General features: G+C 36.7%; 2 protein-coding genes and 1 long non-coding RNA gene across 3 annotated transcripts in view; 1 reads left to right on the top strand and 2 right to left on the bottom strand.

Moving 5' to 3' along the window:
- The window catches only part of LOC126948038 (uncharacterized), a 59,544-nt gene extending 53,033 nt beyond the window's left edge, over positions 1 to 6,511 (bottom strand). Inside the window, exon 1 of the long non-coding RNA XR_007723319.1 lies at positions 6,401 to 6,511. This is a non-coding gene — a long non-coding RNA (uncharacterized LOC126948038). The remainder of the gene's footprint in view (positions 1 to 6,400) is intronic.
- Positions 1 to 9,957, top strand: part of OSTN (osteocrin) — a 59,539-nt gene extending 49,582 nt beyond the window's left edge. Inside the window, exon 5 of the mRNA XM_050779282.1 lies at positions 8,216 to 9,957. The gene's annotated coding sequence lies outside the window, so the exon portion shown is untranslated. The remainder of the gene's footprint in view (positions 1 to 8,215) is intronic.
- Positions 9,958 to 11,987: 2,030 nt separating this feature from the next.
- UTS2B (urotensin 2B) overlaps positions 11,988 to 14,063 on the bottom strand; it is a 61,772-nt gene continuing 59,696 nt past the window's right edge. Inside the window, exon 6 of the mRNA XM_050779277.1 lies at positions 11,988 to 12,749. Coding sequence (XP_050635234.1) covers positions 12,724 to 12,749 — 26 coding nt within the window. The 3' untranslated portion in view covers positions 11,988 to 12,723. The remainder of the gene's footprint in view (positions 12,750 to 14,063) is intronic.

The raw sequence follows: 14,063 nt of genomic DNA, 5'->3' as shown, positions 1-14,063 counted from the left end.
GTGGAGCTCACGTGGTAATGCTCACTTGCCCACTGCTCGCCTCCTGCTATGTGGCCCAGTTCCTAACAGACGACAGACACGTGCTGGTCTGCAACCCAGAGGACAGGAATGCTGCTTCACTTACCACAGGTCAGGAACTTTGTAAAGAAATCACACAGGCAAGGTATCAGGCAAGCCTTTCCAAGAGGCTTTTTATTGGCTCTATAAAGTCAAACTCAATTCCTCAAAGTAGTCTGGACATTTCTGAAAATATACCACTCCGCTCAAACCCTTGATGAAATAACCAGTGTCTGAAATTGTGTACTGTTAAAAAAGAAAACATATTCTTCCTGAACTTATACAAAACATTATATTCCTATAAACTAAAAATGCTCACAAATAGTTTCTAAATTCTGAAGAAGGCAGGTAGAAATATGCTTCAAATTTTGTTCACAAAAGTATGCTTTACTCAATCTGTTGTAAGATATAAACAGCCCTAAAAAAGTGTTTTAACTCCGAAAAAAAAAAAAAAGAAAAATAATCAGCAATGTTTCAAACAAAAAAAGTCATTAAAATGATTTCAGTTTTCTATTACTTTTAACCAATGTAATTAACTCTTGCTCTGCTTGATGTTGGGTTACCAGTTGTCATGAATGCATCAGCTTTTTAATTAGAGTCCTAAAAATTTTGGGATTTTTACCTAATCAAATTGTATAATCTCCAAAGTTATTAGAAACCTGTACTTAAGAGTACTTATAAAAGTACTTTCCATGAATTTCCATAAAGAAGCAAATTTTGGATTATAGCTGATTATAAACCACCTTTTAAGAAGAGTCAGAGTAAAATAATGATTGTCTGTATATGACAAAAGTCTTAGACTGGCATGGTTAAAGAAAATTGACAAGAAAAATCAGTTATTTCTATAGCATACAACAATTTAACATAATAATTATAATGAAATACTACTGATAACATATGCTAAAACATATCAGAATTTTAGGAATCTCATACAATTTTAGAACACATCTTAATACCACATTTATATAAATATATTGCAAAGTAAAACACATTTCAGACTTGACAATGCTTCCTGTATGATTTGAACATGCCAAATAAACTGTATATGTTTTTATTGGACTTCCACGGGCTCTAATATTCCAAAAGGTAGTTTGAGGTAAAAAAGACTGAATTTAGCATTTGAATTTTGATTTTGGAAAGTTTATCAAACATCAAAAGTTTAAAATACTTGATATCACAAAATAAGATCACAGGTCTCTGTAAAATAAGACATTCATTTAGCTAAAATAATAATTCAGAGATTTCAAAAAGCATAGAGAGGAGACTCAGTTTCTTAAACAATCATAAGGTCTAATAAGGACAGCATGAGGCAAACTGAATCCGTCTCTCCCCATTTCCCCTTCTTTTTTTTTTTTTTTTTGCAGCTTACTCAAAAAGTAAATAAAATTTTTACTACCTCTTATTAATACTACATTAAAAGATTATTCAAAGGAGAAAACCAAATTTTACCTTTGTATTCATGTATTATTAATGCTAAAGCTAATTTTAATACAAGTTTATAAACAAATCCATACAATTTCAATCAGTTTTATAATCTCTTACAATTTTTAAAATTTCTTCAATTTAAAACAATCCTTAAAACCTCTAAACTAGACAAAATAACTTTAACAAAAACCAAGGCTGGGTGTGGTGGCTCAAGCCTGTAATCCTAGCACTTTTGGAGGCCAAGGCAAGAGGACCACTTTGAGCCCAGAAATTTGAAACCAGCCTTGGCAACAAAGGGGCACCCCATCTGTACAAAAAAAATTTTTTTAATTAGTCAAGTTTGGTGGGGCAAGCCTGTAGTCCCAGCTACTTGGGAGGCTGAGTTGGAAGGATCACTTGACCCTGAGAGGTGAAGGTTGCAATGAGCCGTGATCACACCACTGTACTCTAGCCTGGGTGACAAAGCAACACCCTCTCTAAAAAAAAAAAGAAAAGAAAAGAAAAAGACCACAGACACACAAATTTACATGCCTTTTTATAATCCTTCTTACCAAAAACATACTCTACTTCCTTACACACTTTGCATATTTTTTCTCTTATATCTAGTAGTTTTGACTACATGTGGTTATTATAGTGTTAATAATTAGTAACTTTTATCTTAGTAAAAAACCTAGGAAGTAGGTAATTTTAATTACATATCAGATGCAGAGCCCAGGACAAAAGACAATGCCTGGAGAATCTAATTTCTCTCAGCATCTCCCACCAGGGGAGGCATACCTGGGATAGGAGAGATGGACCAGGTGTCATCCCCGAGCCTCATCATAGGCATCTGTCTAGACCTCTGAATCGAAAGATTCAAATCAAGATACACAGACTCAGAAACAAAGTAATGAAGTATCAAAAATCTCAAGCAATAGCTTTTTGGCCGTAAGCCTGCCTGATCAATAGACTCAGACAAAAATGTCTAAATTAAAATTCTGAAGACATTTCAATCTTATTTTACCAATAATTCTAAAACTATCTTTATTTCTCCAAGATTGCTAAATTCACATGAACTTGAAAAGCGTTTGGCCTTAATTTATGAGTACTCATTTATTTTTAAATTATCGTGGTACCATGTGTAGACACTATTAAACATGTATAGTTATAAATGCATATATACATATACATGTATGTACAGAGACACACAAGGTATAGCATACACTCTGCACACAAAGACTTCATTGTTTTGATTTTAGAATTTTAGCCATAAGACAGGTAAAACTCTCTAGTCTAAAAAGACAGATTCAAACTATGCCTTTGTAAATGGAAAAATTTAAGGTTTATATGGAGAATCCTTTCTGAGTTTCAGAGAAAACAGGTAGCAAATTTATATCTCAAAGTACAGAGAGAACTTGATTTTTCAAGAAGCTTGGGTGTGTCAAAGGAAGATTAAAAATGGATGCCAAGATTCCTTAGGAATTAACCATAAGATTGCATAAAGAGAGCAATCTCATTTAGATAAGTAGCTTTTAATTTAGTCTGTGTTTTTCAAGTAGACCACTGAGGTCAGGACAGAACTCATTAAGGAACAAGGCTAACAAAGTATGTTTAGTTTATAGGGCCTAATAATTTAAATATGAAAAAAGTGGACGCGGTTAAAAGGCAAAGCATTTAGATGTTTAAAAATCAAGGGTTTCTGAGAGTTGAACAATGAGAACACAGGGAGGGGAACATCACATACCAGGGCCTGTCTGGGGATAGGGGGCAAGGGGAGGGATAGCATTAAGAGAAATACCAAATGTATGCGGGGCTCAAAACCTAGATGACGGGTTGATGGGTGCAGCAAACCACCGTGGCACATGTACAGCTATGTAACAAGCCTGCACGTTCTGTACATGCATCCCAGGACTTGAAGTATAATAAAAAAAAAAAAAAAATCAAGGCTTTCACTGAATCCCAGGTCCCCCCCAAAAGAGGAAAGCACCATGGAGACCAGGCCACACACTTTGGGCACTTTGCTGCAAATACATTTTTCTAGGTGTTTAAACCGCACCGTTGCTTGTCTAATGTGCAAATAAATGAATAGCCCCCTTTAGTAACAACCATTTATTGGAAACAACTATAGTTGGCCATGTCTAACACTGTTTCTCTTGCCTCGCTATTACATACACCAAAGTCAAGTTCTCTCACAGTATCAAATAATTTCTAGTCAAAAGCCAAAGCGATCAGGTAACACAACACAGAAGAGAGCAGAGTTTTAGACCTGAGAGGAGGTTGCCTACGACGCTTGAAACTGCAAGGAAAGAAGACTCCCAGAAAGCAGTCAGAGGACTCAGAGTAAACTTCTGCTGAGTTCCTGAAGGAGTGTGATCTGTTAGAAGTCTTCTCTAGATCATTTCCTGTGGTACCAAAAATGGCAGAGAGGAAGGAGAAGTAGGGAGAAGTGAAAGTAAATGGGAAAACAATCTTTTTTGTTTGAGATGGAGTTTCAAAAAACTCTTGTTGCCCAAGCTGGAGTGCAATGTCACAATCTCAGCTCACTGCAACCTCCACCTCCCAGGTTCAAGCGATTCTCCTGCCTCAGCCTCCCAAGTAGCTGGGATTACAAGCATGCGTCACCACGCCCCACTAATTTTTTTGCATTTAGCAGAGATGGGGTTTCACCATGTTGGTCAGGCTGGTCTCGAACTCCTGACCTCAGGTGTTCCATCTGCCTTGGCCTCCCAAAGTGCTGGGATTTACAGGCGTGAGCCACGGCACCCAGCATAGGAGAACAATTTTTAAGAAAAGAAGGGAACAGAGAGACATGCACATTAAAAAAACAAAAAAAGTTTTAGTCCACTGAAAAACAATGTCCAAAAACAGGATCCAAAGAGAAAAAGCAGAAAGACACACACAAACACACACACACATACACATACACAGCTCAGATATCAACTTTTAATTAAGCTGATCTTTAACCATAGAGCTTTTTAAAAATCCCTTTAGTTTTTATTATCAGATTTTAACTGGGACAAATAGCTGATCTTAATATTTCTGGCTTTGATTTTTTGTTTGTTTGTTTGTTTGTTTGTTTGAGACAGACTCTTGCTTTGTCACCCGGACTGGAGTGCAGGAGCACCATCTCGGCTCACTGCAACCTCCGCCTCCTGGGTTCAAGAGATTCTTCTGCCTCAGCCTCCCAAGTAGCTAGGATTACAGGTGTGCACCACCATCCCTGGCTAATTTTTGTATTTTTAGTAGAGACAGGGTTTCACCATATTGGCCAGGCTGGTCCTGAACTCATGACCTCATGATCCACCCACCTTAGCCTCTCAAGTGCTGGGATTACAGGCGTGAGCCACCAAGCCTGGACTTCCGATTTTTTTTTTTTAACCAAAAGTACACTCCCTGGTAAAATTAATAGGCCTTAACCAAGGTTCTGACTTAACCAAGGATGTATGAGGTGTCTCCAAAGAAGTGAATGACCACTCCCAAAAAGTCAAAAGTCACACAAATGTCAAACCAATAGGGCTCCCTGACTGGGTATCAAACCCAGGCCTTGATGCTGAAAGCATGGAATTTTAACTAATAGACCACAAGGCAGGATGGCTTTTATTGTTATTCCCTCAGGCGATCTCTTACAAAGGACTTTAAAAGTTTTAGGTCGAATTTTTGCTCTTTAATTTAGTCAAGAGAATTTTAAAGGCTAGCCATGACCCTATTATGTATCCTTCTTTCTTTCTTTCTTTCTTTTTTTGCCTTGAGACAGTGTCCTCTGTCACCAGGCTGGAGTGCAGTGGCACAATCTTGGCTCACTGCAACCTCCACCTCCCGGGTTCAAGTGATTCTCCTGTCTCAGCCTCCCGGGTAGCTGGGACTACAGGCACACGCCACCATGCCCAGATAACATTTGTATTTTTAGTAGAGACGGGGTTTCACCATGTAAGCCAGGATGGTCTCGATCTCTTGACCTCATGATCTGCCACCACAGCCTCCCAAAGTGCTGAGATAACAGGTGTGAGCCACCATGCCCAGCCTATGTATCCTTCTTTTAATTTAATCTTCTCGTCCGTTGTTTGGTATAAGACATCTCTAAATTTTTTTTTTTTTTTTTTTTAATTTAGGAATTTTAGTCTAACTTAAAGGATCCGTCTTCTGGCCACTGACAATTAAGATTTCCAGTGGTGTACTTATTCCAGTAACAACTCAATCCAAAAGCCTCTTCATGTAAAGCCCAGAATGTAATGTTAGGGCATAGAAGAAACAATGCCAAAGATTCCCCCAGCAAAATCTCACTCCCAGAAACGGGCTAAGATAGCAAAAGACTCTTGTTGCCACAGATATTAAGAAACCCACAGATTTGTGAGGGGGGTGCCAGTCACAGATATGTTAATCTGTGACACCGGGTGTCCCCTCCTGGGATTGGACTTTCCCAGCATTAACCAGGCAACAAGGGCTGAGAAAACAAAAGCCCCTTATGGACGGGACTTCTTATGACAAACCCCCGCCCCCAAGAGCTTGGGAGATTAGTCACAAAAAAAGTCGGGTTCCCAGGCATTTTTAGGATGACCACCTGATGTGACCCAAAAATCATGCCCTTCGGGTGGTGGAGACCAGGAAAGAATGCTCCCACTTAGTGAGCTGTCAGGCTCTCCAGGACATAAAGTTGAACAAGAGGGAGCTTTATTTGCTATCCCTCTTTATGAACAACACAGAAAGACAGAGGCAAAGGAAAAGACTATTTCTGGGAGGAAAGAGATCACACAATATGAATATTCATACCACCAAGTACCAAAAAGTACACCAGAGATACTATACCCCAAGTTAAATCACATAAAGCTTTGTCTCACGTTACTCAAAATTGTGCAGAGGAAACAGTGATTTTCACCATTCCCTGACCAGACTACACAGAGAGAGACAGAGGCCAAGAGCTTTTCTGGTAAGAAATTCTTACTCTTTTTGCCAGCAGATTAGGTCTTGGGTTCTCATAACTGTGACTTCCGGCAGGGTGAAGTTTTAATCTCCCTGCTCACTGCACCAAACGGAAGGTGCCAAGGGCTGACTTTAACCTTTGTCCCTTGGAAAGTTTGCTGAAAATCACTGACATGCGGCAGATCTAAGATTAGAAGGAGAAAAGGATACAACTTTATTTAATGTGTATGCAGGGGAGCCTTCAGAATGAAGACCCAATCTACCAATGGTGTACAAAAAAGTATTATATTATCTCGAGGTTACAGAAAGAATGCAGGCTCAGAGCATGGCCAAAAACAGGTTTTAGTGGCAAGAGAGGTTATGGGAGAGAGAAAGGAAAGAGGTTTGGCTAGCAAAGGTAGTCTTGTTATGTAGATAAAACCCAGCAGCCCTCAGAGAGAATAGATGGCAAATGTTCTTTTCTGACCTCTAAAAGTATTAGACTCTCAGTTAATCTTCGCTAGATCTAGACAAGAGGAGGGCTGGCTGCATTAACGCAAATTCTCCACAGATGCAAATTTCCCCCACAAAAAACAGCTTTGTGGAGCCACTTCAAAATAAGTCAAAGAAGTATATTTTGGGTAAAATATTTTGATTTCCATCGCTGGTTCCAAGACCAAACGCTAATTTCTTCTCTGATACGTATTTTCAAAAGGACGATAATTTGGTATTTATGCAATGGCTTTCTGAAATCATTAATACATTGTACCAAAGTTTCGAGTTTTTAGTAGACTTTAGCTCTAAGCAACTCAAATTCAAAGAAATATTTTGTCTAAATTTTCCTAGCTTCTCTAGATGAAATTAGCAAGTTCTAGGTCTGTGCCACTGAAATCAGAATGTCAACCTGGTAAAATTAGAAATGTGACTATTGGCCGGACGCGGTGGCTCACACCTGTCATCCCAGAACTTTGGGAGGCCGAGGTGGGTGGATCTCCTGAGGTCAGGAGTTTGAGACCAGCCTGGCAAACATGGTGAAACCTCATCTCTACTAAATACAAAAATTTAGCCTGGCGTGGTAGCATGTGCCTGTAATCCCAGCTACTCCGGAGGCTGAGACAGGAGAATCACTTGAACCCGGAAGGCAGAAGTTGCAACCAGCCGAGGTCGCGCATCATTGCACTTCAGCCTGGGCAAACTCCATCTCAAAAAAAAGAAAAAAGAAAAGAAACGTGACCATTAATTGTGCTACCACTTGCTGGCACATCCATTAAGGCTTTTCTTCCAATAAGGTGAGACACATGTTGTGAATTATACTGACAATTTTTATTTTAGATTTACGTTGACATATATTGACATACCATTGTTCAAATAAATTAATATAACTCAAACACAGCAGAAATCTTGTTTAAATGGCAGTATATTGTGGGATTCTTGGTAGAATGTGCAAAATATACAATTTTCAATGTGTTACAATAAACAGAAAGTAGTATTCAGGTTTTCTTTGTTCTTCTTTTGTTTGTCATGGCAGTATCCTTTGAACAAAGATTAAAAACTCAAGCAAAATAGAATATAGTTGGTACTTGAAGAAAGGAGTTGTGAAAAAGACTTTTTATAATTTTTATTAAAACGAGCATAAGCACTTAGCTTATATGTTTAAAATATTCTTTTAAATGCATTTTGAACTGAAATTGTTATTTTACATTATGATCTTCAAAATAAAAATGTGCCATGTAAATAAAGGCTATAATGGAACAGCATGTAATTAAATATTTCACTCTTCTCATGTGAAGTTGATGGACTTCCACCTGATCTACAGAGTTCTCATTAGCTTTAACAATCTCAACTTTCATTTTTGCAGATGCAACTTCCCTGGTGAAATGTCACAGAAATGTGGAAGATGCTTTACTGAAGTTATTCACACTTCTTAATGATTACATTTTCAAGGAACTGACCTTCTGCAAATCCTTTCCAAAGCTTGAACTTCAGTCCATCACATTACAGCATTGTTACAGCTTCAATTAAATTGTGTAAATCATTTTGATACACGTTCATTTAAAAATTACATATCTTAATTATTCAAGAATGGTTAACTTCCCCTTAAACCTTACTTTTAAAAATAATAATTGAAAACACAACACAGTGAAATGTCGTCTGTATGGATTTGCCATGCACATGTTTGTAGTCAAAGAATAATAACAAAAGACAGATTTGCTTCTGTAAAATTTAGATATAATCTGTTTGTTATTGGGGAATAAGGAAAGGCAGTGCTGTATATTTTCTGTTAAGTACTTTCACTTCCCTGTATTCCATTTTTCCAATAGCCTGATTGGTAACAATTATGAAATTAGGCTTCTCTTTTCATATTCAATTTTCAATCATGTTCAGAAAAATAAAACACAGCCCTAATGAGCATATTGCCTTAGAATTAAGAAGGTGAAGGACATTACTCATTTGTCAAACGTAGATATCCCTTGTCCCCTAAAAACTTTCCATTTTTCTAAATTCTGATAGTTAAGAGAAGCAGTGTCTCATTAGGAGTGGAGTAAGTACACGCAGAAGTAAAAATGAAAGTAGGAGGGAAGTCAAAGAATTACCACCAAGTAGTAAACCACCATAACAGGTTAGGGCCAGCTAAGCACACATCATTTTAGCTCAGTACATTTCAGCATAGTACAATGTGATTTTTTTGATATCTTGGACTCATCTAAGAACCTGTTTACTCTGTTTCATATATTGGCTTATTTGGCTTCAATTGCCTTTTTATCCTTAAGTCAATTGACGAGCATAATGATTTTGAGAATGATTTCTTTAAAATGATTCAGATTATTTTTGAATGGCTTATTAAAACGTAAGTTTTGGTATTGTAGAAAGCTCAAATCTCAGTAATAACTATGATGTTATTGTAGCTTGGACACATAGGCCCATTGTGCATTGGATATACTTTGAAAACACACAAAACTCTTCTCAAGTGAAGTATTTTTCACACAAAAAAACTTTCTATGGAACAGAGATTCATCATAAGTTACTTAGCAGAAGTTTATAAAGCATCTGAAAAACACTTCCTCTGTAAACCCTGAAAATCACTGTCTGATATGTGGGATGAAAAAAGGCTTGGCCAGTAGAGCAAAGGCTTGTTTTAGCATAAAAAGAGAGTACTGTGAGAAGGTGTCTTCATATGAAAGGAAAAAGAGAGAAATGGGCAATTGCTAATCTTAACTAAAAATCAATGGACTTCTGTGATCCAAAGAATAAAATAAACTCAAAGAAACATGACCAAAAAAATTAGATAAAGAGTTAAACTAAGAAATTGACCTTTATAAACAACGAATTTTTCAGTTATCCAATGTGCTTTTTAAAGATAAAGTTTAAAAGAGGCAAAAAGAGGTGAAAGAAATGAACATGTGTACTTAGAATATATATTGGTTTTGTATGTAACTTCTTAGTTTTTCTGGACAGTTTTCAAATTGAAAGTCTTCAAAATTAATTTAGGAAAAATAGTAAATAAAATTTTTTTTCAAATTATGGTAGAGGGCTGTAGCAAAGAGAAGTGAATTTTGGGAAGACTAACCAATTCTGTTTTTCATAAATGTGTGTTAGAAAGCTAGCAATAGCACATAGGGAAGCATCCTGGAGGACTCATGATTTGAAAGAATTATTTAAGAAGTTATGATATCCTTGGCTGCCTTTCCCCAACCTTGTGATGAACTATAGAAATGCTCCTATTGCTTACAAGCTCTTTCTTTCCTTGTATTCACATTTGGGTATCTGTAGCTTCTAATCCAACTGGGTTCTGCTTCGTGCTTTGACAAAAGGTATTAAAACCTACTTTAGCCTAAAACTTTCTCATGGTAAATATTGGAAGTTGGATTATGCAAATCTATTTCCTACATTCTTTATTTTTTAATTCAAAATTAGATTATGGCATCCAATTTAATTAAAACAAGAAGTCACAATATATTGATTTATGCTATAGTTTCATGTGTAATATGTTTTCTCCTAATATAATATATACACAATTTCCATGAAGGGAAGAAAATGTTTTCTCCACTTATAACTCATTTTATTTCATATTTTAATTTTTAGTATTACTTCATTCAGAATAGAAAATAAGTCAGCGATATACTAAATAATGGGGCTATTCTTTTAACGTAGCAGTAAATTAAGACATAATTTTTGTTAAGAATATGACAAATCATCTCACTTATTTATCCAATGCATTAGGTATTACTAATCCAACTGTATTTCAACTTGAAGGGACTCTTTTGTTTCGTTTCAAAATAATGTATTACCTTTTTTCTCTTTGTTTCTGCATGAAGCTTTATACAGCAAATGAGTATATGTATACGGAGTTCTGGGTTCTAGTGTCAATTACATAATCAAATTTCAAAAGAGGATGTTAGTTCCTGGCTATGTTGTCCTAAAATTTACACACACTACAAAATGTCTGTCAAATTGTACCTTTAATCTGTTCATAGCTTTAGGGAATTAAGTTTCTTCAACCAAATTATGAAAAAATAACTTAATAGAGTCTTCTAAAAGGAAAAAGTATGAAAAGCTTTCTGAATGATATTACCCTTTATGCCGAAAGGCTCAAGATGCTTCAATATGGTTCAACTTTTCCAAAGTTAATAAACATGAGATGATGAAAGCAGGAGTTTTCATCTTTATTTATTATAACACATTTGTCGTTTGAAAAATGGTCTTGCTCCAGACTGGAATGCAGTGGTGCGATCGCAGCTCACGGAAGCCTCCATCTCCCTGGCTCAAGCAGTCCTCCCACCTCAGTCTCCCAGGTAGCTGGGACTGCAAACACATGTGACGACTCCTGGCTAATCTTTGTATTTTTTGTAGAGATGGGGTTTCACCATGTTGCTCAGGCTGGTCTCAAAACTCCTGAGCTTAAGCCTGATGCCCTCCACTGCCACCTCCGCATTCCAAAGTGGTGGGATTACAGGTGTGAGCCTTTGGGCCTAGCCTTTGATTATTTTTTTTTTAGACCGAGTTTCACTCTTGTTGCCAGGCTGGAGTGCAGTGGAGCGATCTCGGCTCATGGCAACCTCCGCCTCCTGGGTTCAAGTGATTCTCCTGCCTCAGCCTCCGGAGTAGCTGGGATTACAGACATGTGCCACCACACCCAGCTAATTTTGTATTTTGAATAGAGACAGGGTTTCTCCATGTTGGTCAGGCTGGTCTCAAACTACTGACCTCAGGTGATCTGCCCGCCTCGGCCTCCCAAATTGTTGGGATCACAGGCGTGAGCCACCATGCCCAGCCCCTTAATTTTTTTTAATAGATTAAGCAATAGTATTCATTTTATCTTATAAGACAGCTATATCTTAAGCACCACACAATGTTACGTAGATTAAACTGTATCTTCTCCTCCCCATATTGTAAAGGGTGGTACGTAGACTGATCTGGTCAGCTATCACAGAGTAAGCTAGCCATTAATATTCTTTCATTGTAAAGTTACTTTGGCCATATATTTGTGCCAGCACAGATTGTAAACAAAATTGAGGTTGACTATCCAACTTTTAATTGACTAAATAAATTTGTTTAGATGTAAGCAAGGGCAGTATGATGTATAGACGTGAAACAAAAACTAATCAAGAGAAAGCCAACGAGTTTTTGTGGTTTTTGTTTTTGTTTGTTTTTTGTTTTTTGGTTTTTTTTTAACCACATTGTGTCTAAACTCTTACAAGCATGCTGAGAGTCTCAAATAATTTCTCATGTTGTGGAGAAGGCAGACATGAAAATTAAGAAAACAAAAGGCAAATCATTATTTTAAGAAAATTTTCTTAACGTTCTATCTTTAAGACATCTAGTACTTTTCCCCCAGAGTTTAATAAATCTGTTTCTCCTTTAGTAATGTATTCATTTGTTGGGGTAGTCTCAATGACCATTGTTCAAATTCATAGAAAAGAGAGGTGGCCAACACAGTCATAAAAATGAGAAAGAACAATAATGCATATTTGCCATGTAACATGAGACAACATAATTTAACCTTCCAAGATGCTTTTCAAAATGTTTTAATTAATAGTTCAGCATAGTCACAACAGGACAAAACTTTACATGAGCAATGAATTTATAGAAAGCATACAATAGATACAGCATTTTCAACTCTAGCTCTACAAACCCATTTTGATAATGACATGCCATTCAAAAGTGCAACTGATTAGTGATTATTCACAACATAAACCTTAAGCTTATTACAATTGACTTAGTAACAAGAACAAGGTGAAAACATCATATGCAGAATAAATGCCAGTTTCTTTGTGATTGAAACAGCTACAATTTTAAACAGTAGAGTGGGTAGATACATATCTTTTCCTGATATTCTTATCTTTCTTTGCATCCTGAGAAAAAGCTTTAAACACAGTATTTCCAAAAGCAAGCTAAAGAAGAAAACAAAATACCTTTTTTATTAGAAGAATATTTGATAAAACTTTCTCTTCAATCAATAGCTTATGTGTGGCTCGATGAGAGAGTGAAGTTTTTAAAAGGGACAGTCAATGTGGTAGCTACTAGCCTTATGTGGATCTTTAAGTTAATTACAATTAAATAAATTAAAAATTCAGCATCTCCATCATACTAGTCATGTTTCAAGTGCTCAGTAGCACTTGTAGCCAGTGATTACCATAATGGGCAGTACAAACTAGAGAATGTTCCCATCACAGAAAATTCTACTGGACAGCACTATTGTACATTATAATACATATAATACAGTCTAGAGAATTCGATGGACTGCCCTATGAGATTCATCCCTCTATTTTACACTTGAGGTAACTGAAATACCAAAAAGAAAGTCACATAAGTAAAAAAGCAGTGCTAATGACAGTCTATTTATTGAGTGAAAAGGAAGGAAGACAGTTGGAAGGTCACTTTGCAGACCATAAAATGATATTTAATTAACTTCATTTATCATCACATTTAGCCTTCCCACTCTGATCATAAAATGATTCTTCAGAGAAATCAAACCAAATATATTGGTATTTCAATCTTCAAATATATAAGTGAATCATTTTAAACCTTCTGTAGGTTGTTACCGATCACTTGACAGAGAAGTTGCATCTGGCTAATTATCAGCTTCTCTAATTTCCTTTTACTTAACGGCCTTATAAAACTAAGTCCCTTGGGAGAAGGGTCTTTGATTCATTGTTGATCAGCAGTATTTACAGTGAAAAAGACTTGAAAAAGATATAATCTCTCATTGAAATGAATGATAAATTTCTATCTGCTTGCCCAGGTTTTCCTCCCCAAATACACTGTAGCCCCTGTGTTTATCACCACATATAAACAGTGTTATGATATCACTCAGAGCCTATTTTTCATTTCTTCAAGAGCCACAGTTTCCCTTAGAAGCCACATTCAAACCCTGCAAAAGCAGAAGTCTATTTTCAGACATTGAAGTGAGGCACCTCACCCACTAATCTAACCTTCTTCTTTTTTCTCAGTTTTTTTTTTTTTTTTTCAGATGAGGCCTCTCACTATGTTCCCCAGCCTGAACCACAGTGGCTATTCATAGGCATGATTATAGAGTGCTACAGACTCAAGTGATTCTCTAACCTCAGCCTCCTGAGTAGCTGGGACTACAGGTGCATGCCACCATGTCTGGCCAATCTTCTTCTTATAGTATGCTTTGGAAAGTTATCATCACTGTTCTTTCTGTCCTTTCAGATGCCTTTGAATATCTGAGTCTGGCAGAAGAA

This window comes from Macaca thibetana, chromosome 2, assembly GCF_024542745.1.
Source record: "Macaca thibetana thibetana isolate TM-01 chromosome 2, ASM2454274v1, whole genome shotgun sequence".
Lineage (NCBI taxonomy): Eukaryota > Metazoa > Chordata > Mammalia > Primates > Cercopithecidae > Macaca > Macaca thibetana.
This window is presented reverse-complemented; position numbering and strand designations above follow the sequence as displayed.